The sequence below is a fragment of the Musca autumnalis genome, unplaced genomic scaffold (genome assembly GCF_047663935.1).
Source record: "Musca autumnalis isolate F117 unplaced genomic scaffold, ASM4766393v1 scaffold_1, whole genome shotgun sequence".
NCBI classification, from domain to species: Eukaryota; Metazoa; Arthropoda; class Insecta; order Diptera; family Muscidae; genus Musca; species Musca autumnalis.
The window spans coordinates 261,958,573-261,983,573 of record NW_027411644.1 but is presented as its reverse complement, the minus strand read 5'-3'; the positions used below and the strand labels follow the sequence as shown (position 1 = coordinate 261,983,573).

Genomic DNA, 25,001 nt, shown 5'->3' with positions numbered 1-25,001 from the left:
GCATCTGTTGGCCAATACAATTCTTCTTTATATTTCACAACTGATGTCGTTTGCTGTGTTTACGACGGTGCCGAGGTATACGAAGTCTTTAACTACCTCAAAATTATAGGAACCAACTTCAACAGTTGGTCCGATCTCAATGGACGCATTGCGCGTCGACACCATCAGCTTGGTCTTCTCGTCGTTTACCGCCAGACCTACTTTAGCAGATTCTCCTTCGACCTTCATAAAGGTATCGGTTACTTCTTTTACTGATCGTCCCTTGATGTCTATATCATCAGCATAAGTAAGTATCATGTGACTATTGGTGTAGATTGTGCCACTTCTTTTGACGTTTGCCTCTCGTATAACCTTTTCTAGCGGGATGTTAAAAAGATCACACGAAAGGCTGTCTTCTTGCCTGAAACCTCTTTTGGTACAAAACTCTTCGGAGAGTTTCTTTTCTATTTTAACTGAAGATCTTTTGTCAGTTAGAGTCATTTTACAAAGCCGAATGAGCTTTGCGGGGATACAAAATTCAGACATGGTTTGGAATACCTTTGAACGTAGCGGGCTGTCGAAGGCTGCTTTATAATCGACAAAAAGGTGGTAGGTGTCGATCTGCATCTCTTGGGTCTTCTCCCGGATTTGCCGCAGGGTAAATATCTGGTCAATGGTGGACTTGCCAGGTCTAAAGCCGCATTGATATGGTCCAATTATTTCGTTGACCATGGGCTTTAGTCGTTCGCACAATATCCCTGACACTATCTTGTAGGCGATAGGGAGACATAAGTCGTCTCCCTAAGTTGGAGCATAAAGTATTATCTCCTTTCTTATGGACGGGACACAGGATGCTCAGGTTCCAATCGTCGGGTATGCGTTCTTCCTGCCAGATGGAGCTAACTAGCTGATGCATACACCTTATCTGCGTGTCGCCTCCGGTTTTAAACAGCTCGGCTGGTAGGCCATCAGCTCCTGCTGCCTTATTATTCTTCAGCGGGTTTATTGCTGTCTTTACCTCATCTTGGCCGGGTGGTATACATTCAATACCATCTTCTGGGATTGGATCTGTGGTATCTTCGGCGACTTCGCTACTATTGGACACCAACAGTTTGGAAAAATTCTCTTTCCATATCCTTAGCACACTATCTGTATCAGTTACCAGATTACCTTGCTGGTCTCTACAGGAGGATGTGCCAGTTCCAAAGACATCAGTTTGATGTTTCACTCTTTGGTAGAATTTTCGGACTTCATTCTGTCTCCTGTGCATCTCGATTTGTTCACACTCCCGCTTTTCCATCTCTCTCTTTTTCGAGCGGAAAAGACGTTGCTCCTCTCTCCTTTTCTCCCGATACCTGCCTCGTGCGCTATGCGTTGCTACTGATTGTAAAAGAGTCCTATATGCCGCATTTTTCTCTTCGGTAGCAGCACGACACTCCTGGTCATACCATGGATTCCTTCGTAGAGGTCTCTGGTATCCAAGTACTGATTTTGCGGCTGTTTGCATGGAGTGGGCAATGTTTTGCCATTGTCCTGTTATGTTATCGGGACGAGGAGTGCTTTGATTAAGTAGTTGGGCCAGTTGAGTGGAATATGCTGGTGCTATCTGTTGTTATTGCAGCTTACCGATGTCCAACTTCCGTGTTGTGTCTGTTCGCACTTTGTTTGCTACGTTTAATCTGGTTCGTACATTTGATGCAACAAGGTAGTGGTCCGAGTGTATGTTTGCACCTCGGAACGATCGTACATCCAACACGCTTGATTCATGTCTTCCATCTATCACAACGTGATCAATTTGATTTTTTTTCTTTGATCTGGCGACAGCTAGTTGCCCTTATGAATATCGAGATGCTTAAATCTAAAAATAGACCTCGCAATATTGAACATAGAGCTTTATAATATGGTCCAGAAGTTTGTATTACTCATAGATAGGATAATTGATATAGCCCCATAGAACGGTACCTCCCGATTTTCGGTATTTTGAAGGTTGTGGGCTCAATATCTCACCGAAATGACTGACATTTGTAGTAAGTCTCCGTTAGGAGTATGAAACTTTCGGAAGAAATTTGTCGGTATATCGATTCGAAATGAATGCTCTGTTCCAGAACCTGCAAGAAGCTACTATTTTTACTACGATAACATTTTTTCCTTTATGGTATCGGAAAAAATAGTAAAATTTAGTAGATTCTTGCAGTTCTGGAACAGGCCAGAAATTTTGAAATATTGTATTTAGACTTCGACGGGGCTATAAAACATTCCAGAAGAGGCTTTCACATAAGCTCCGTAGAGCGGTTCGTCCCGATTTTCGGTATTTTGAAAGTTGTGGCCACAATGCTGAAATTTGGTATTTAGTCGTTGTTGATGGTATAAAACTTTATTCTTATCTGGTATAAAACTTTCTTCTAGGAATGTGAATACTTTGATGACATATAACCACAGATCTATTAGAGTTAGTTTGGTTGGGCTTGTGCCGCATGCTGGGCCGATGTTTTGCACGGTCTGATCGACTGCACCATCCCTAGCGTAGTTGAGCTAAACCTACTCTGGTTAGTCGTGGCATCTGACGCCATCAGCTGCGATAGATGGGAGATGTACTCCGAGGACAATATTCACACTATAGTTGCTTATGACCTTAGCGACTGCATCCGTGTGAATGCTGTTCAAACCTGCTTGATATACTTGTTGATCTAGGGGTCTCTCCTTTATCGCTGGACGTCGCTCTCTAGGACGTCAAGATCCTTCGTGATGTATCTGGTTGTGCGGGCCTACCCATCATATGGTGATTGGGATGGCTCTCACGGTAATATCCAAGCAAGTAGTGCAATGAAAGCATCTCATTGTGATGGTTTACAGAAGACATGAGAAGCAACCTGTTTCTGTCCTCAGGGTGGCATTCTGACAAGTTTCAATATTATTCCATTGTGTATCAAATAAAATCGCCGACCAAACTGACACCGCATAGCTCACCACAGACCGACTTATCGCGTTATATGTTATCAACAAGGCTTCTTTATCTGCACCCCAAGTGCTGCCGGCTAAGGACTTGAGGACCTTGTTCCTACTTTCCAGTTTGTCGCAGATAGTTGTGGCATACGAGGACGACATATAAGTGCTGTAGAATGTGATCCCTAATTTTAGGTACAGTTTGTGGTTGGCATTCTTCTACCATCGACCACGACTTTTAACCCTCTTCCCAATGTGATGAACAGAGTGACCGTATATTTAGAAGCGGATATCCGCATATTCCTCGCGTGGAAAAAGGTAGTAAGATCAGTTAAATATGAATTAAGTCTTTCAAAAATGACATTAGGGAAGGTACCTGACGGCAAGATCGCACAATCATCAGAATATGTTACCATCTCAATTCGTGGATATCACCCCACCTTGGTGAACTCCCAGTTTCACTCAACGGATCTTGGACTTCTTGTTCCCGGCACATCCAGCTGTTTCAGCATTACCACGGAAATTCCATCAGGGCACAACGCTTTGGATTATTTAGCATTACTGATGACACCCCTAGCATCATCCATTGCAGATTGTCGGTTGAAATAACTTGCGCACCTCTTCGGATTAGTCAGCATAACGTCGTCAAACTTGACAGCGGCCAAATCTTCCTTTTTTCCAGGTTCGAGAGAGACTTAGCCGTTATCCAAAATTCAATTATCCCAGCTCCAATGTTGCAAACTCTTCGGATGATTTAACCACTTGTTCCAACTATGCTCATCGACCAACTTGTTAACTTAAAGTGTTAGCTCTCTAATTCTTGGGTCCGTCGCATCTGCTGGAAAGGAAGTTTGGTCGACCAGCGGACATATGGCTTGCGGCTGCAGCTGTGAAGATGTTTTGGAACGTCCTTTGCGCTACCCGAACGTTCAGAGGTGATGAAATCGGGCGGTTTCCTAATGAAGGCAATTATGGGGAGATGGTTTGATCCAAGAGAAACGACGGGTTGCCAAGTGACGATATTTGTCAGATCAGGTGATACGATTTTATGTCTGGCGAACTGTGACACTCTTCACTAATTCTGGTAGCGGCGTCCTCTTTGGCCGTGCAAAACATAGAAGTATCAATGTGCTCAGCCAGCAGTATAACCCTCTGGTCGTTTCCGAGGACCGAATGCCACAACTCATCATGAGCATTCAAGTCCTACCAAGATCACACGATTATGACCTATAAGTAAGATGTATAAGTTCAGCAGGAAGTTCTACACCTGACTGCTACCCCCATACATTACATATATGGGTTATTAGAGCCAGGCTCAAGCGCTATTTTGAACAGACTAGTGGAATAGGTAACCTAATCCCCCACCTCCACTTCTGGTGCGATCCTTCCCCAGTACGATGTAACCATGATAACGCTGTAAGCTGCAGATCCTTTAGAGCCTGGTTTGCTGCACCGCTGCAACCTTGATATTCTTCGGACTCATGAAATCCAATTAAACTGCAAAAGGATACATTTCACATTACAACAAAGGCTGGTGTTAAGTGCTGTATGTGCAGCTGCTGCTGGGGGGACTGCAGGAGAGTCGCGTATTCTGATGACGACGGCTAACTTGGGATATGTTCACGCAACATGCAGCATAATAGTCCCTGTCGTAGTCCCTTGAATGGACGAGTCCAGAACAACACCTAAGATGCATACACTCCCGACATCTATTACACCTCACCGAAGTTTGAGCGTGGTGGATGCGGATGTAACAAACTGAGCGGACATAAATTAGTCCTGGCTTTTCCTCGGTCCCGGCACGGACCACGAGAATCCTGAACAGGCATTCGGGGATATGCCAACACAGAAAAACGATACAAATACAAACATGTGTACACTGAGGTGACAGCCGCTGCCCAGAACACGTGAGTTGTATGGTTTCGGGTTACCCATATAAGGGTACCACCTGATTTAAGCTTTTTTTTTTTAAATTTTACTCCACAGTGACAATAGGTTCAGATTTTAGGAGGAATAATTATTTCAATATTACTCCGTATGATTCAAACTAGAATTTATTAAATGTTTCTGACCTGCATGGTCTGATCCACTGATTACTTAATACAGAACATATCCACAGACTCTTTATTTTAAAGATAACATTACTATTTAATAGATTTACTTTAAAAGCTACATACTAATCCAGCCCCATGGCTTTGTGAGGTTTAGAGATGTCGCCATCAGGTTTTAAGTCACAAGGTCTATTTAACTCCTGTCCCACAGTATGAAACCAAACGTTACCGACTGTAAAAAGTATGCCGTAATTTTATGAGAATTCTAATAATGTCTAATAATGTAACTTACTCCACTTTGATCCTTTCAGTACAGGACAACCAGCATGAGCAGTACGATAATCGGGTTCCAATGATTTATGTAAATTATACCACACGACTAAGCTATGTTTAATGGGTGGAACCGCAAGACGTAAATGGGGAAATGCTGTTGCCCCACCTAAATCGACATTATTGAGCTGAAAAAGAAAATTGAAATATTTTGTAAATAAAAAAAAATATTAGATGTTCGCAATTCAAATATTTCTTACATAAAACATAGCAGTTAAAATACGATTTCCATCTTTGGGATTTTCTTCGTCTGGATTCTAAAACAGCGAAATACAGTTTTAAAATAAAAAATTTAAAACAGCAAATGAAATTATTGTACCTCTGAAAAATCATAATGTGTTCCGTAATAGCCTCCGATACCATAATTGGCAACTTGCATTTCTTCAGACATATCCATCGATAACCCTGTGATATCTGCCAAACGTTGGGAAATTCTAGACATGATCGGTGAATCATAACCCAACCAAGAATTTTTACTAATTCGCACTTCATCTGGTGTTCCTTCATCGATATCACCAATTTCAGATCTTTCTATGCCACTCTTTGATGTTTCAATAATTTCTTTAATTTCTTCATTATAAATTACATCGTAATAAACTGCCACAGGGGGATCTTTATTCAATTCTTCCATTTTTAGGGGACCCAGTATATAATAAGGTAAATTTTTATTCGTAAGATGACAATTTAGATTGCGTTTCATTTCCATATTTTGTTCAACTTCACCATTACAGACTTGTTCATAGAGATTTTGCATTTCTGATTTTTTATTTTGTTCATTCCCTGGTGTTATAAATCGCATACGTCTTACGATATTTGCTTGGGGTTGAAACATTTTCTTGTTTGAAAGACCAATTTCATTGCCTGGCTCAATTGAAAGAAGTCGAGAATTCACCAACAATGCCAATTCTGGTCTATCGGCATAATATAAAGCAGAACCCAGCAGTTCTAAGATTTCAGTTATACTGACATAAGGGAAAATACCGCATTCGGCACTTCCTATTCCACAATTAAAGTCCTTGTCTTCACTGTGATTTGAAACATTATCATTGCACCAGTTGATGATATTTTCTTGTTTGGCCAACGATTTTTCCATTTCTTCAGATTTGTTTAAGGCTTCCATTAACCATTCACTGGCTGCTAAATATTCCTCTGACTCATATAAGCTTTTACCCATTATATAGCAATTATATGCCGACATTTCTGAACTATACTTTTGATCTATTATATAGCCTTTAGTTATATTTGTAATATCTAATTTATATAACTGTTGCAAACGTGATAATCCTCTAGCCGCACCTCTCAAGTCATCAACAGTTGGTAGTGTAACTTCATCATCGGGAATTTGCGATGATTCATTGTAAACTAAAAGAAAATATACATACATTTTTTTTATTTTTTATAATAACTGGTTTGTTTGGGTTATCCACGTAAACCATAGCAATTTCTTTGATTTAGTATTTCTGGCTCCCTGTGGAACTTGTTCCTCCTGAAAAATGTACAGTATTTTAAATAGACCGGGTGGCGTAGGGGATGGAAGATACCAAGGAACGGTCCTGACCGGCTTTAACATGGCAAAGCCCAGGATTTATCTTGGTCCCTCTTTCATCTCAAGTGGAAACTGACTTCCCCGTGGTGTCACTTGGGGAACTGCCTGTAACACCCGGTTAAGGTAGTGAGCTAAAATGTGCCGCGCGTTCACTCATAAGAACGTTAAAAACTTGGGTTTGGGCGTCGGGTTAGTAACCCTCCCCTAGAAAAAACAGCCTACTATGAAAAAACGAAAGAAAAGAAAAACAAATCCCTCAAAAGTTGACGACCCCCGCAAACGTTTTAAGGACCATGATCTGCGAATCTGCACCTGGAATGTTCGCACTCTTTATAGAAAAGGTGCAGTTTACGCACTGGCAGATGTACTTGAAAAGTACAAGGCCGATATTACTGCCATACAGGAAATACGATGGAACGGGAAAGACGTCACAACAACACCTAAAGGTGACGCACTGTATTATAGCTGCCATGACGTAAAGCATGAGTTTGGTTGCGGATTTGTAGTTGGTCGGAGGTTAAAACATCTGGTCTCCAGCTTCACCCCAGTGAATGAAAGACTCGCTGTAATTCGATTAAAAGTAAAATTCTTCAACATCAGCTTTATTTGCGCTCATGCTCCCACTGAAGACAAGGACGAATAGACTAAAGATATATTTTACGAGCGCTCAGAAGAAACTTATGACCTTTGCCCTGCCCATGACATTAAAATTATTCTAGGCGATTTTAATGCCAAAATTGGAAAGGAGAATATCTTTGGCCCAACAGTCGGGAAATTCAGTCTCCACAGTGAAACATCTGACAATGGTATGAGGCTGATAGACTTTGCACCAGCAGGAAACATGGTAGTTAGCAGTACCAGATTTAAGCACTCAACTGGCCCAACTGCTTAGTCACTCCTCGTCTCAATAACATATCAGGACAATGGGAAAACATTGCCCACTCCATGCAAACAGCCGCAAAATCAGTACTTGGATACCAGAGACCTCCACCAAGGAATCCATGGTATGACCAGGAGTGTCGTGCTGCTACCGAAGAGAAAAACGCTGAATATAGGGCTACTTTACAATCAGTAGCAACGCGTAGCGCAAGAGAGATGTATCAGGAGAAAAGGAGAGAGGAGAAACATCTTTTCCGCAGGAAAAAGAGAGAGATGGAATAGCGGGAGTGTGAACAAATCGAGATGTACGGGAGACAGAATGAAGTCCGAAAATTCTACCAAAGAGTGAAACATCAAACTGATGGCTTTGGAACTGGCACATCCTCCTGTAGATACCAGCAAGGTAATCTGGTAACTGATATGGAGATATGGAAGGAGCATTTTTCCAAACTGTTGGTATCCAATAGTAGCGAAGTCGACGAAGATACCACAGATTTAATTCCCGAATATGGTATTGAATGTATACGACCCGGCCAAGATGAGATAAAGACAGAAATAAACCGACTGAAGAATAATAAGGCAGAAGGAGCTGATGGCCTACCAGCCGAGCTGTTTAAAACCGGAGGCGACACGCTGATAAGGTGTATGCATCAGCTAGTTAGCACCATCTGGCAGGAAGTACGCGTACCCGACGATTGGAACCTGAGCATCCTGTGTCCCTCCATAAGAAAGGAGATAAGACTTTATGCTCCAACTATAGGCGCATAAGTCTTCTCTCTATCGCCTACAAGATAGTGTCAGGGATATTGTGCGAACGCCTAAAGCCCATGGTCAACGAAATAATTGGACCATACCAATGCGGCTTTAGACCTGGCAAGTCCACCATTGACCAGATATTTACCCTGCGGCAAATCCTGGAGAAGACCCATGAGATGCAGATCGACACATACCACCTTTTTGTCGATTATAAAGCAGCCTTCGACAGCCCGCTACGTTCAAAGGATTCCAAGCAATGTCTGAATTTGGTATCCCCGAAAAGCTCAATCGGCTTTGTAAAATGTCTCTAACTGACACAAGATCTTCAGTTAAAATAGGAAAGTACGTCTCCGAAGAGTTTTGTAGCAAAAGAGGTTTCAGGCAAGGAGACAGCCTTTCGTGTGATCTTTTCAACATCCTGCTAGAAAAGGTTATACGAGAGGCATACGTCAAAAGAAGTGGCACAATCTACACCAATAGCCACACCTTACTTGCTTATGCTGATGATATAGACATCATGGGACGATCAGTAAAAGAAGTAACCGATACCTTTATGAAGGTCGAAGGAGAATCTGCTAAAGTGGGTCTGGCAGTAAACGGCGAGAAGACCAAGCTGATGGTGTCGACGCGCAATGTGTCCATTGAGATCGGACCAACTGTTGAAGTTGGTTCCTATAATTCACATTCAAACATCAGTTGTGAAATAAAAAGAAAATTTTATTGGCCAACAGATGCTACTTTGGCTTAAGTAAACACTTTAAAAACAAAGCCACAACTCGTCAAACAAAAATAACGCTTTACAAAACACTGATACTACCCGCGATGATGTAATGGGCCAGCTAAGTAAGTAGTAAGTAAGTAAGTAAGTAAGCGTTCTTCTTGAAACTTTATAATATAAATCCAAATTTTCTAAAATAGGAAATTTAAATATTCATTGAACACGTTATTATTTAAACTCGTAAATATAAAAATCCTCAGCAATTCGTAACAATACTTGTTAATGATCGGGATTTTACTGTATTAAAAATGTGGTTTGTTCGAGTTATTCCAAGCATTGAAATCAATGTTCATGGGGTTTTTGTAGTAATTATAAAATGCATACTTCCTGAGAAAATGGCCCGAAAGCTATAAAAACCCTAGAGGCTATTGCGCACGACGACTTTCGAATTGGATACTGTGTTGTGTTCAAACTTTGCATATCATAATATTTCTGTTCGAAAATGAGCATCCTTCGGGTACCGCTATCTCTATATACCCTCAGCATCTGGTACGATAAAACAAGTAAAAAGTATCAATCGGCTTTGCCGACAGAGAAAACCCCTCAGCCTGTATGAGTTGAAACTTTCATCAAGATCCTTTTCGTTAAGAATTATGTATTTAGAGGGTTTTCTGAATTTGTTGGCCTTTTTTTGAACGTATGAACTTGCCGACAAAAATATGAATTTGAATTACAATTCAAAAGTGTTACAGCAAACCAATCGTACTGACATTGTAACGAAATCGGAACCAAATTCGGACGCTACGTCCGATGTCGGATCCGAAATCATAATGATATCTTAACGAAAGTTGTATGAAGTGGTTGACATAATTTCGGAACGAAATGTCGGAGCCTAATAGGATATATTTCGATTCAATTTCGGAACGAAATCGGAAGAAAATCCTTGGGAAATTCAGAATGGGTTTTTTCTTCCGGATTTACGTACAGATTTCTGAACGATTTCGGAATAATGTCGTATCAAAATCTTCGTAAAGATTTCTGTACGATTTTGGAATAATGTCGTATGAGCATCGAATTAAAATATTTTTCTCTGACGCCTCCTTTTTATTAATTGATCTTTGTTATGTTTTATTGGAAGATTATAATTTCAAACGTTCTAATAATTTTCACTGTATGTTGCATTTATATGCAAAAATTTAAAAATTTTACATGCGAATTTTATAACCAGTCATTTAGATTTTCGACAACAAACTAAATTGAAACCAACCACCTTTTGTATATATATCTATATATATAAAAAAGGATGATGTTAGTTACTACGCTTATAACTCAAGAACGGCTGAACAGATTTTGACAATTCGCACCAATTCGGAATGGTCTCATGGCAGAAAAGGATAAAACCTAAAAAAATCGCGAAAATTTGCGAAAAATTTGCAAAAATATTTTTTCAATAAAGTCAATTTTTTTACAAATTTCTATGGAGTAAATCTAGGCACTTTGACACTTTGGACAGTTTTTGGCGAAAATTGTATTTGCACCTACTGTGAGGGTCCATTGTACGCCTCTGTTTTGTAAATTTTTGAAAGTTGTATAGAATTTTTTATTCACAATCAAATCGATTTTCATTTATTTTCAAGCGTATTTTTAGGAAATTAACAGGGAAAAATGCTTAAAAGGGCTTAGTTTAGAGTTTGTAAAGATTAGTGGTGGTTTCGGTCAGATACCGATTGAAAAGACTAAGATGATAATGCCAAAAGTGGTTTCCACAGTTTTGAGGAAAAAGGTACAAATCCACAAAATTGGTGGGTTAATTGAAACATTAAGAGCTCCGAGGTTATTTCATTGGAAGTGAAGTTGTGGCATATACGTATGTATACTTTTAAACCGTAGGTAAAAACATCTTCGAAAGATAAACTTCCGATGTATGCGGTATAATATTGATACAAAAACAATGATGCCCGCACTGTTAAAGGAGTATGAATTCAATCAATTAAGTTCCCGCAGAGCTGGAAGGCAATTACAAACGGCCAAATACATACATACAAACATACATATGTACATTGGTACTGTTGGTACACTGTATGTATGTCAATCGAATAAAGGATGATATTCAAAATTGGAAAAAACAAGAAATCGGAGGTACCTTGAGTTTTTTTGGTCGAATTATCTGACAAATATTCTTTATCGGCGACATAAGTAGGTAAATACTTATTAATTGTTAATTAGTTTATGTATTAATTTGACTATGTTATTTACGTCGAAATTAAATATAGGGTGACCAAGTAATCGACAACAGTCACGTGTTAGTGTGACAAGACTTCAAGCATCCGAAACACACAAAGAACGGCAACTAATAGAATAGCTCTGTCCATGTTACCAGAGCCATTGCATCTAATACCGAATTTGCAGTGCAAGTAGAATTCGGGAGATCACATTAAATAGAGAAGTCAGAAAAAATAAGTAAAAAAGCGTTAAGTTCGGCCGGGCCGAACTTTTTATACCCTCCACCATCTGAACATTCTGAACTAAAACGGAATAATTATATTCTTTCCTGTCCACAATTTTAGACGAAGATATGTTGTGACCTCTGATACCTAAATAAGGTAAAAAACATAAAAAATGTATTCAATCGGTAAGGAACCTTATATGGGGCTATATCAAAGTGAAAATCGGCAGGTACAGTTATATAGGGGGCTATACCTAAACATGGACCTTTGTTGACAGTTTTTGGTGGAGATATTTTGTGATTACTAGAAACCTCAACGGTCAAATTACAGGTAGTTCGATCAAAAATTTTAGCTAAAATACTCAAAATACCAAAAATCGGGAGGTACCGCTATATGGGGGCTATACCAAAACATGGACCTTTACTGTTTTTAGTGGATATACTTTGGGAACCACTGGGAACCCCAAACCTGAAATTACAGATAGTTCGGTCAAGAAATGTAATTAAAATCCACAAGATACAGAAAATCGGGAGGTACCGTTATATAGGAGCTCTACCAAAACATGGACCTATGTTGACAGTTTTTGGTAGAGATGTTTTGTGATTACTAGGAACCTAAACTGTCAAATTACAGGTAGTTCGGTTAAAAATTTTAGCTTATATCCTCAAAATACCGATAATTGGGAGGTATCGTTATTTGGAGGCTATACTAAAACATGGACCTATGTTGACGGTTTTTGGTGTGGATGTTTTGTGACCACTGGGAACCCCAAACGTGAAATTCCAGGTAGTTCGGTCAAAAAATGTAGTTAAAATCCCTAAAATACTGAAAATCGGGAGGTAGCGTTATATGGGGGCTATACCAAAAAGTGTTCCGATATAACCCATCTTCGAACTTGACCTGCATATGGAAAAAAAGACGCTCGGATGCAAAAATATAGCGCTCTAGCTCAATTATTGCGAACCCTAGAGGTGATTACAACAGACGGACAGACAGACATACGGTCATGGCTAGATCGTCTTAGAATTTTATCCTGATCAAGAATATATGTGCAAATGATTAGTTCGATGTGTTACAAACAGAAAAACAAACTAAATATACCCTCCGTACTATGGTGGATTCAAATTCATATTCAATTGCTTGAGTGACATATCGTGTTCAGTGGTGGAAACAAGAATTGCAGAAAATTATCGATTATGAAACGAGTAGGGCGTTATGATATTATTTTGCTTCAACTGCGCTACCAAATATTTTTATTTACATCGCAAAACGTGTTATTTGCTTAAAAATTATATCTTAGTCCCGATTTAGAGTTACCTAATTTTTTTCGCGGCTATTGTCAGTTTATTGAAGAGAGAGTCGAGGAAAATAGAAACACTTTGCCCCTCAGTACCTTCTCTCTTCGTCAAACTGACAATTGTCTAATGTGCATCTGCTTCAAAGATCGTCCTAAAGACTTCAAAACAAAGAAATATTTGCCATTGAACAAGGTGATAGCAATAATAGTATTATAGGTTTGAACCAAAGCCATAAAGTTCTGTACCTAACAAACTGCGAGACGAAGTTCGCCGGGTCCCCTAGTATATATATATATATATATATATATATGGGCAAAATTATTGAAAATTTAACATCGTTGAAGCCAAGGTTTACCCCTTTATAACTCGCGAATAGTGGTTGTATATTGTACAATTTAAATGCATTTGGATAAAATGAAATGTTTTTAGACTTGGCAAAAAATATTGGCCTTCAAAGTTGATTTGCGCGGAAGCTGTGGCTATATTTATGTTAAAAAATGGGTAAAAATGGGTTGAAGCCAACGTGACTTTTTTTGTTTTCTCTCGATTTGTGATTAAACCACATTTTTCCCGATTTTCCTGACAAAGTGAAAGTAGAAGACAACTAAATAAGGATCATCCCACCAATGTATAACTTTTCAAAATTTGATCTGCGTCTACCATTAAATGATGCTGACATTTTGAAGCCAGATTTTAAGTGTTTTTTGAAATTTTCTTATAATTTCGTTCCGCAAACAGGTTTTTCAAAAACTCATATATAGGATTGTAGAACTCGCGATTTTGAGTTATTTGATATATGTGTCGTGAATGTAGCCTACACAGCTTCAGAGAAATCTGTATCCAAATACGAAAATTTTGTGCGAACAAATTTCTAAAAATCATATATTTCGGGACTAATTTGTACAATTTGCATTCGATTTACTCGTGCATGATTGCAAATTTTGGATTTTTACGTTGCGGATCTAATAAAACATTATTCGTTAAAATCCATCTACTAAAACGCGAGATAGGAGAAATTCCAAGGTAGGAAAATCACCTAATATTGTTTTTGAAAATATCGCGCATTTTATCGCGTATTCTGGGGGCCGCTTGCACTGCTATGAAAAAACTAGTGCAGCATCTTCCTTTTTGCGGAAACAGAGATCTAAAAACTTCACTGATAAGGGAACTACATTAATTTTATCCCAAAAATAGTGTGTGATGCTACATCCACGGTTCTTGACTGATTGCCTTGAAATAGGTATATATCGATGCAGATTTTCATGGTGACACTAAAACCTGATGCGGAACGAAATTGTATGAACTTTGCGCAAATTAGCGATGTTTTATAGGTTTTTTAATGCTAAGATGCAGCCGATGCTACATCTTAGCGTCAAAATTATATTTCGAAAAATATATACAAATTAAAAGATATGGTCTTGCTGTACATGAAAATCACATGCGGACAAAACGATTTTGATAATTACGCGATTTACACATATTTTAATAATGCGTATATGTGAAAGCGGTTTATTTGAACTCTATTTCCGTTTAAAATGACTAATGAATTATTTCATCAACACGTTAACTTTCCTCAATGGGAAACCTTCTATGTGAATGTAGATAAAGCAAAATCCGCCCATTTTCTTTGGGAGTTTGAAGAAAAATAAAAGAAGTACTCCTATAGAATTTTTCCAATATTTTCAACTCTAGAATGCATGTGAAAACTATTATTCCAAACCAAAATTTGTTTTTTGTAACACAAATATGTGCTTATTTTGGCTATAATATCCTAACTACTATCCCGATGATTGTAAGTTTGGTCTCATTTGATTCCCCGTGATGTCTTTATTTAAAACTGTTACTTTTTTGTAATTTTTGACGGGTAAATGGACCTATATTTTCAAAAACTTCGGATTACATTTAAAATTTTGTCAATTTTTTGTAAATTCCGCGAATGCTGAGTAACATTTTACAAATATTATGCAATCTACTTAATGATGTCACTTCGTGATAACTTTTTAGGGACAATTGTGCTCAATAAAATAATTAGCGTTTTTATAATAATTTTTTCTTAAAAGCAGAAGTAAAACCGCGATAACATTTGTCCGCAACAACCAAAAATTTGCTCGCGAGCGGATTTGTACAGGGGAATTTTTTCTTAACCTATGTACCAAAAATCGTTGATGTAGCGCGAAAAGAAAAAATTCATTTTTTTGGAAATGGAATATGAAATAATTGGCAGTTTTGCCCATATATATATATATATATATATATATATATATATATATATATATATATATATAACAGCAAGGAATTTGATATATACAAAAGGTGGTTGGGAAATTTGTTTCCGACATATCGATCCGAATTCGTAACGAAATCGGAAGGAAAACATTGGTATACTCGAAGGGAGTTTTATTTCCCTCATTCTCTCCGAAATCGGAACGAAATCTGAACGAATTCCCCTACAAAAATTTGTATAGAAATCAGAGCCAAATCTGAATGATTTTGCTTCCGAAATTGTTCAGATGTGTCGGACATCCGACATTGGGTTTGCTGGGGAAGTACCTTTTTGGAAGTGGATCATATTTTTGGGAGACATTTCTGTTCAATAGATATCGCGCCAACCAGTTATTTCAGTGGACCACTATGTCAGGATGCATGGATTTACACACGACACACATAATATCGCAGTAAACAGGACAACAAGAAGTAGTTGCGGTATAAATTTCAAACGATCTTCCAGATCCTAAACTGCAATTAATCAAAAATGTTGAACTTTTGGGAGGTTCCCAAAAATAAGACCGATATGGACCATTTTCGAAGTTAAACTAAGTTTGGACAACATATTAATGATGCCAAACTTTGGACCGAATCGAATGATCGATCCATAGGGCCATTTTCTCAGGAAGTATGGACTTGCCCCGTCGTAATGGGGGCAGCGAATAAAAATTGCTACAACAAAAATCTAAGAGATATGGGAGGAGCTCTAAGACTACACTTTTTCAAAATTTTGTGTGGAAGGTACCCTAAGGAGTGGTCCTATATAGACCGAATCTGATCTATGTCTCGTAGAGATATTACAATGTCCAAGGCATGGACCAACTCGGTTACCGTCTTCGAGAGTTATCGTGCACTCCATTTTAGCGCAAAGTTTAGAATTTTAATGGGGGAGGTACCGAAGGAGTGGAACAATATGACTCATCTTCGAACTTAAACTAAGTTTGGACAAAATATTACGAAGTGCAAATTTTGGACCCAATCGGCTGATCCGTTCGAGAGTTATCTTGCGCTACAGCCATTGGACATGGTGCCATAGGTTTTTTTACAGCTTCCTGACCATTTTCTTATGAAGTATGAACTTGCTCCTGAAAGAACTTGCACCGTCGTAGTGGGGGCAGCGAATACAAGGTGTGGCAAGAAAAAAAGATATTCGATAGGAGGTCTTAAACTGCACTTTTCCGAAATTTTGTGAGGGAGGTACCCGAAGGAGTGGGCCGATAGACTCCATATTAGAACCTCATCTATGCCTGGTAGAAATTTTACGATGTGCAAAGTTTGGACCAAATCGATTTCACCCTTTGATCGTTTACTTTTGTGAGGGGAGGTACCCGAAGGAGTGGGCCGATGTGACCCATATTCGAACTTAAACTCAAACGATTGCAACGAATGCGTTGATCCGTTCGAGAGTTATCGTGCGCCCAGCTAGCCAGACAGACAAATATGGCTACATCGAATCCAAATTTTCTGGAAGTTTTTTTCAATATTCAAATACTTTCTGAAAAACGAAAAGCAGCGCAGGCGCAAATATTTTTGAAAAAATTGCGCGATTTTTACAATAATATTTTTTTACTATTTAAGAAAATAAAAAGTTTTTGTGCAAATGGATAAACACTTTCTGAAAAAAGTAAAGCGCCGCAGTCGAAAATATTTTTGAAAAAAATGGGCAATTTTTTACAAAAATATTTTCACAATTTAAGAATATAAAAAGTTTTTGTAAAAATATTCAAATACTATCTGAACAAGTAAAAAAGTATCAGTCGGCTTTGCCGACAGAGATATCGTCTCAGCCTGTGTGGATTGAAATACTTTTTTCCCAAAAAAAAAAATCTATGTATTTAAAGGGGGATTTCAAAATTTTGGGCGTATGAACCGACAAAAGTATGGATAGGATTAAAGCTCAAAAATTTGCGGGGATATCGATAGATAGTTCTTTTTTATCACACTAGCCTACGAAGAACATAATATCGCTGTAAACAGGGCCACTAAGAAAACCTTCCTTAAAAATATGCAAAGGATCCTCGAACCACACAAAAATGTTGAACATTTGTGTGCGTGGTACCACAAGGATTGGACATATAGGGGCCATATTTGAACATAAACTATGTTTCGATAATATTTAGATATCCAAAATTTGGACCGAATCGGTTGCTACGTCTATGAGAAATCGCGGTTCCGGAAGGAGTGGACCTATAAGCACCACCTTTCGAATTTCATCTAATATTCGAAGAAATATTACAATATCCAATGTGTGAACAAAAGCAGTATTCGGTTCGAGTTCTCCAGCCACTACATATGGTGCCATAGGGGTTTTTTTACAACTTTCGGGCTGTTTTCTCAGGAAGTATGAACTTGCCCCTGAAAAAACTTTTACTGTCGTAATTGAGGCAGCGAATGCAAGTTGCTTCAACAAAAATCAAAGCGATACGAGAGCAGGTCTTAAAGTGAATTTATTCAAAATTTTGTGTGGGAGATACCCGAAGAAGTGGACAAATATAGTCCATATTCGAACCTGATCTACATCTGGTAGCTATATTAGGATGTGTAAAGTATGAACCAAATTGGTCAAGAGTTATCGTGCTTTTGTGGTGGAGGTACCCGAAGGAGTGGACCGATATAACCCATCTTTAAACTTAGACTAAGTTTGACAAAATATTACGAAAGCCAAATTTTGGACCGAATCGGTTGATACGTTCGAGAATTATCGTGCGCTCCAGCCAGCAAGACAGACGGTCGGACAAGGCTAAATCAACTCCAAATTGACTGAAACACATTTCGTCCAAGCATACTTGGGGTCTAAAACCATTATTTCGATGAGGCAAATTTTGTTCGTATGAAAGTGTATATGGTAATATTCAAAAATGTTTTACAATCGTTGAAGTTGAGGTTCACCATTTAATAAGTCGCGAATTATCAATATATTTTATACAATATGAATATATTTATATTAATTGAAGTGTTTTAGCCGGGGTCGCATAAAATGAACCATAACAAATAATTTATGTGGAAGCTGTGTTGGTGGAAATATTAAAAAATGGGTAAAAATATGTTGAAGTTTACAAGTTTTTTTGTGTTCTTTCTTGATTTCTGGTCAAACCACGGAAAATTCAGACCTGAGCTCAAAGAAGGAATTGAAGAATACCCCTTGGGCAACATGGTTCTAATGTATGACTTTTCGATATATACACTGCATCCCCCTAAAATCGATGCTGACATTTTGAAGTTTTGAAATCTGGGGTTTTTTAATTTTTCTTATAATTGGAGGGCGCAACCAGAGAATTACCCAAACTATCTATTGGATTGTAGAACTCGTGATTCCACGTCGTTTGATGTATATCTCATGAGTGTGCTTCAAAAAGCTCCCTAGTAATAGGAGTCCAAAGCGAAATTTTGGTGCGTACATTTTCTTAAAAAACCTATTTTTTGGCTTCAAAATTTACAACTGTGACTCAGGTACCCTTGAACCCCGCGTGATTTTAGTTTTTTTACGCGCCGAATCTAATGAACCCTTCCGCTTTCAAATCCATCCACTAAAACGGCGGATATAGATACCTTGAAAGTAGGAAATTCTGCAAAATTATATTTTGATGAATCCGCGCATTAAACCGCGATTTTCTTTAGTTATTTTTACATAAATGTAATCCTTTATACGCGATTACATTATTTTCCAAAACCGTGTGGCATAAATTACCGAGATTCTGGAGTAATATTCGTATTTCGTATAAAATTGAATTTGGTAGCACATCCGCGGTTCTTGACGAATTTGCTTAAAATTTGTTATAATGACGTATTTTTTTATAGGCGGTCGCTGAAATCGGATGCGCCTTATAATCGTATGTACATCGCGCAATTTTTACCCACATAAAGTTTTTTTGAACAGTAAGATGCAGCTGACGGCACACTTTGGCCGCTGGATGAAAAGTGGAAAAATCGCTACATATTGATAGAGATGCACTCGCTGTATCTGAAAAGCGCATGCGCCTTAACTGATTTTAACGAATTCGCGAATTATATGTTTTGTAACTTTTATGTTTTTTCTTTGGTTGTAATTTAAATATTACTTTCTATTTCATAATCCTATTGTTTATCAAAGTAATCAAATACACTTTCGGGTTTGTCATCGCATTTTTCCTGAAGAAGTTTCAATGAAGTCCGACAGTCCTTGCACCGAAATTTAGCGAAATAGTAGAATAACTCCCAAAAATGTTTTTTCTATTTTTCGTATTAAACAAAAAAATATATTTTTGAAATAATATTCCAACAATAAGTTTCCGTCTTTTGTTGTTGCTGTAATATGTCAGTTTTACATCCTATCGTTAAAATTTTGGTCTCATATTTTTCCACGCGTTGTCAAGAATCTGTACGTATTTTTAATTTATTTTTTTCGAATTTTATTTGGACTCTAAATTAGAATAAATTAAATTTACTCCAAGATTTTTTCAGTATTTCTTGATTTTCCGCGAAAATAGAAATACATTTAGTAAATATTTAGGCATCTACGGATAGATATTAAATGCTGTTAACGCTTTATATATACATTTTCTTATTACAGCAAAAATGGAATTTTTAAATATTTGTTCTTTATAAGGGAATAAAACCGCCCATAACTTTGGAGCGCAGCATCCAATTTTGTGAACGCGAACAGATTTAAAACCATGATTTTTTTCTTAATCTATGTTCCAAAAATTGCGGATGTGCTCGCAAAAATTTTTGTAACATTTCTTCCAATGGAATTGCAAAAGAAATTTGAAATTTACCATATACCCCCGTTAGCATAAATGCTGAGGGTATAAAAAGAGAATAGCGACGCAGGTGAATGTACCTTTGAAAAAATCGCGCGATTTTCCTTACAAATATTTTCAAAATTTAAAAAAAATACAAAATTTTTGAAAAAATATGCAAGTACTTTAAAATCGTTATAATTTTTTCTTACTACTCCAAATTAAGAAACAAATTATGTTTACATGTCTATATTGAAAAATTTAAATATTTATTGTGTATACAAAATGTCTTCGTCGAATACCGTATGGCAAAACTTCTCCGAACTGCTACTGACATAATTTCGGGCATATTTTAATTTTTAAATAATTTTAACTAAAAAAATTGTATATATTTTTAAATAATAATATAAATTAGATTCACTTGCCAGTTTTGTTGAGATGTGTGTTTTACTTACTATTTGTATGTAAGTCAAGCTTAATCTCGTATTTGTTGTTTTCAAATTTAAAAACAACAAGTTTAGAGTGCGATATATTTAAAATTGATTACTTTAGGGGATGGCAGAGAAGACTAGTTTCGTCCAACGCCACTTGGACTCATCAGTTCTCTTAGTTCTTTGTATTGAAACAAAGAACCCTTCCCCAGAGCACCGTGGACGATTAGTTGTTGTTGTTTTTCGAATTTCGGTTGAATTCGCATTTAAACGAATTCATCAGTCACACTTATTCTTGAGCTCGAGTCGTCATACAATTGGGGAAGGGTTCTTTGTTTCAATACAAAGAACTAAGAGAACTGATGATTCCAAGTGGCGTTGGACGAAACTAGTGTTCTCTGCCGTCCCCTAAAGTAGTCAATTTTAACTACATACCACTTTAAACTTGTTGTTTTTAAATTTGAAAACAACAAATATGAGATTAAGCTTGACTTACATACAAATAGTAATAATATAAATTATAAATAAGTTCGTTTTTAAATAATTTTATGAAATCAGGAGGATTTTGTGGATACTCCGGCATTGGTTTGCACTTAGGCTTTTTTAAATGTATAATTCTAATTTCTACTCTAAAATAACAATTTTTATAATTATAGATTTTAAAATTAAGCAAAGAAATAATTTTTAAATTAAGAAAAAAGCGTTGGATGTTATGTCCACGATGGTTTTGGGAGTTATGTCCGGGCGCCGTTTTATATACCCTACAACATAGTATGGAAGGTATATTAAGTTTGTTTTTCCATTTGTAACGAATTGTAGTAATCATTTGCTACCCTATAAAGTACATATATTCTTGATCACGATAAAATTCGGAGTCGATCTATGCATGTTCGTTTATTCGTATATTGTCGCACCCGTTTCTATTTTTTCCGTAGTTAGGTCAAGTTCGATGATAGGCTATATTGGAACACGTTTTGGCATAAAACCCCATATAACGGCACCGTCCCAATTCAGGTATTTTGGCGTTGATAGCTGCATTTACTAACCAAATAAGCTATCATTTGGCATTTGGAGTTCTCAGTAATCAAGAAAAAACCAAAAATTATGGATATAGGTCCATGTTTTGGTATAGCCCCCAAATAACGGAACCACCCAAATTCCGGTATATTCACGTTTTAGCTATATTTTCAGATCGAATTATAATTTAGCGTTTAGAGATCGTAGGGGTAAACAATTACATAGGTCCACGTTTTAAATAGCCCCACTACAACGGTTCCTACCGGTTTCAGGTATTTTCAGATTTCGGCTAAATTTTCTGGCTGAATTAGCTCTTATTTGCCATTTAGCGTTCCCAGTGATACTGAAACTTCCACACCAAAAAATATGGACATATGTCCACGTTTTGCTATAGCCCCATATAACAATACCGTCCTAAATCAGATATTTTGACGTATTAGCAACATTTTCTGACGAATGGCTATTATGTATTTGGTATTTACGGATCAAGGTGATCAAGTACCTTCATTACTAAAGTTTATGGACATAAGTGCATGTTTTGTTATAGCCCCCATATAACGGTACCGCCCGATTACGTGTATTGTGCGAATTAGCTATTATTTGGCCTGTGGGGTTTGGTCAGTGGTGAGAAAACTTCTCCTTTAAATATTTTGGACATCGACCGACGCCCTGGTATAACTCCCATACGACGGTACCGCCAGATTTCAGGTATTTGGAAATTTTTTTTCTATACTTTCGACCTAAATTGGCTGTACTTTTGGCATTTAGGGTTCCCAGTGATCAACAAGACAACAACAGTTCCACGTTGTGGTATAGTGCCCATATAATGGTACCTCCATATCAGGTATTTTCAAGTTTTTAGTTGGCCGAATTAGCTAAAATTATGTTTTGTTCAGTGGTCAAAGAACATTTCCACCTAAAATTGTGGACATTGGTATTTTCGTAGCAGAAATAAAACTGATTATTCCATAGTAGTTCAGAATCCCCTCAGGACAAACCAACAAATATAATACGGAACCAGATAGATTATATTTTGATCAATAAACGCTTTTCTTCATGTGTAATGAAGACATCCACATATCCAGGGGCAGATGTTCCATCGGATCATATCCTGTTAATGACAAAAATAAGAGCAAAATTGAAGAGAAACTCAAAGAGAAAAACACGTGGAAAACTCAATACTGGAAAACTGGAGGAACCAAGGGTAAGGACAAGAATGAGGGAGATCATTGATCAAGAATTTAGAAAAATTGAAGCTGCAGATAGTGAACAGATGTGGAATTCTGTTAATAATACGCTAAAATCCATAGCGGACAATAATCTAGGAATCACAACAAAACCACAAAAGAATGAATGGATGACAAAGGAGATACTAGATCTGATGGAGGAACGCACAGAGGGGAAACATAGGCCTAAAGTTGCTCAAAACTCAAAATATGAAAATCGTTTTTTATGAAAAAAATGTTGATAAACGGCAACCAGGCCCTTTTCTACATTTGCTATAACCATCCTCGACTTCGTAAGATAAACCAATCCAATGCAGCAGTCGATCGAACTCAGCCATACTGAAAACAAAAAGTAAATTTTCGAAAACTAAGAAATTAGGTGAACATTAAAATGACGTTATTTTCGCGAAAATTTATATTTTTTAAGATTTATTGTTTTTGTACAGTCTCCGAACAAGATTAGCAATTAAAATTTTCAGGTTGATTTTACATTTTTGCTCTTTAATAATGGTGATACATATCCTCTTTATGAAAATTTTTTATGATAATTTTTAAGATTACTACAATTTCAATAGTGAAAAAGTCTGTTTCCCCGTCGTTTCCCGACCATAATTTCTTCTAATGTTTTATGCGCTTGAGTCTCAAATATCAGATTCAATCATAAAAAATTGCGCATATTTGCGCCATTCCGAAAAAATGTAATTTTTCTCAACTAATATATGAAATATTTTTATATGGAATTGCAAGGTTCCGCCTCATTACCGGGACTCTTATTTATCAGACTAAACAAACACCTATCAAATATGTTTGCATTATTCAGAAACAAAAAATTAAATTTGGAATGAAATATATGTATATGGGACTGTATATACATCTGTACCGATTTGTTTGAAAATTGGCTCAATGTTTTTTTAGGCTAGTTCAGGTTGCATGTGTCAAATTTCAGTGATTTTGGTGCATTTTTATCTCATATAAGATGCCAATATATATGGAAGCTGCATCCAAATCTGGACCGATTTTCATTATTTTCTATAGGATTAATCCTTGTACAGAAGATATGCATTGTGCAAAATTTTAAATCAATCCCACTATAAATGAGCTTTCTAGGGCTTTTGATCAACTTTTAACACAAATTTCCCCTCTGTGGAACGTCGAAGACATAAAAATCGAAACTACGAATTATATTACGAATTAAATAGAGAAATACAATCCGCAATCAGAATTGCGAAAAATAATCTCATAAACAGGCAATGCCAGGAGATTGAAAGATTGCAACAATTAAATGACGATTTCAATCTTCACAAAAAGATCAAAGAAATGGCAGGTGTATACCGCAAATCAATACCTAAAATTCTATACAATAAGGAAAATGAACCTATTTTTGATATATCAGAAAATATGATAATATGGAAGGAGTACATAAAGCTCCTTTTTGCCGACCAGAACCGATCAACATATGTGATGATGACGAATGAACCTCCAGAAGGAACATCTATAACCAAACAAGAAATTGAGTCAGCAGTAAAATCCTTAAAACTTAAAAAAGCATGTGGTCCTGATGAGATTCCATCGGAAATATTGAAGTTAATAGACGGAGATAACATTAATATCCTGAACAAGCTATTTAACTACATATATTAGACCGGGGAATACCCAAATGACTGGCTGAGATCAAAGTTTATAACTATACCAAAGAAAACACAGCCGAAACACTGCAGTGACTACAGACTTATCAGTCAGAGCCATGCATTGAAGATTTTCCTAAAAATAATTCATGGGCGAATATATGAGAAGTGTGAAAAAGTTATGGGTGCTTCCCAATTTGGTTTTAAGGAAGGCATGGGAACCCGCGAAGCTCTTTCTTCCCTACAAATCCTAGTTGAAAAATGCAAAGCTGTTCAAAAAGATGATTACGAAAAGGCTTTCGATACAGTACAGCACGACAAGTTAATAGAGATTCTTACGTCCATTGGTATCGGGCAGAATGAAATTCGATGTATAAAAAGCTTGTATTGGCATCAGACTGCACATGTTGACGTAAACGGAGAATGCACGGAAGACATAGTAATATCAAAAGGTGTCAGACAAGGATGTATATTATCCCCCTTATTGTTCAATGTATACTCCGAAAGAAAATTCCAAGAATCTATCAATGATGTCAAGAAAGGAATCCTGGTTAATGGTACTTTTCTCAACAATATTAGATATGCACAACCATACTAGCCGATAGCATTGCAGGGCTGCAATACCTACTTACTAGACTAACAACGCACAGTGAAAGCTATGGTCTAAAGATAAATATTAAAAAGATTAAGTACATGGTTATTTCCAAAGAAAGTATGAGTAATCAAACACAATTAAAAATTAAAGATATGGACGTGGAAAGAGTACATAGCT

General features: G+C 37.2%; 1 protein-coding gene across 1 annotated transcript; it reads right to left on the bottom strand.

Annotated features, from left to right (window-relative positions):
• Positions 1-4,993: 4,993 nt before the first annotated feature.
• LOC141391448 (prolyl 4-hydroxylase subunit alpha-1-like) lies at positions 4,994-24,635 on the bottom strand. The gene is made up of 5 exons (XM_073964333.1): positions 24,569-24,635; positions 5,623-6,665; positions 5,504-5,560; positions 5,266-5,431; positions 4,994-5,205 (listed from the first exon to the last, which is right to left on the bottom strand). Exons 1-5 carry the CDS (start codon positions 24,633-24,635, stop codon positions 5,099-5,101), a joined length of 1,440 nt encoding a protein of 479 aa, XP_073820434.1. The 3' UTR covers positions 4,994-5,098.
• Positions 24,636-25,001: the final 366 nt, after the last annotated feature.

Coding starts and splice junctions, on each gene's coding strand:
- LOC141391448 (XM_073964333.1), bottom strand. CDS start 24,635: ATGTGCAGTCTGATGCCAATACAAGCTTTTTATACATCGAATTTCATT. Junction 6,666..24,568: donor TCTGCCCGATACCAATGGAC/GTAAGAATCTCT, acceptor ATTTTCTTTTAG/TTTACAATGAATCATCGCAA. Junction 5,206..5,265: donor ACTGAAAGGATCAAAGTGGA/GTAAGTTACATT, acceptor TACTTTTTACAG/TCGGTAACGTTTGGTTTCAT.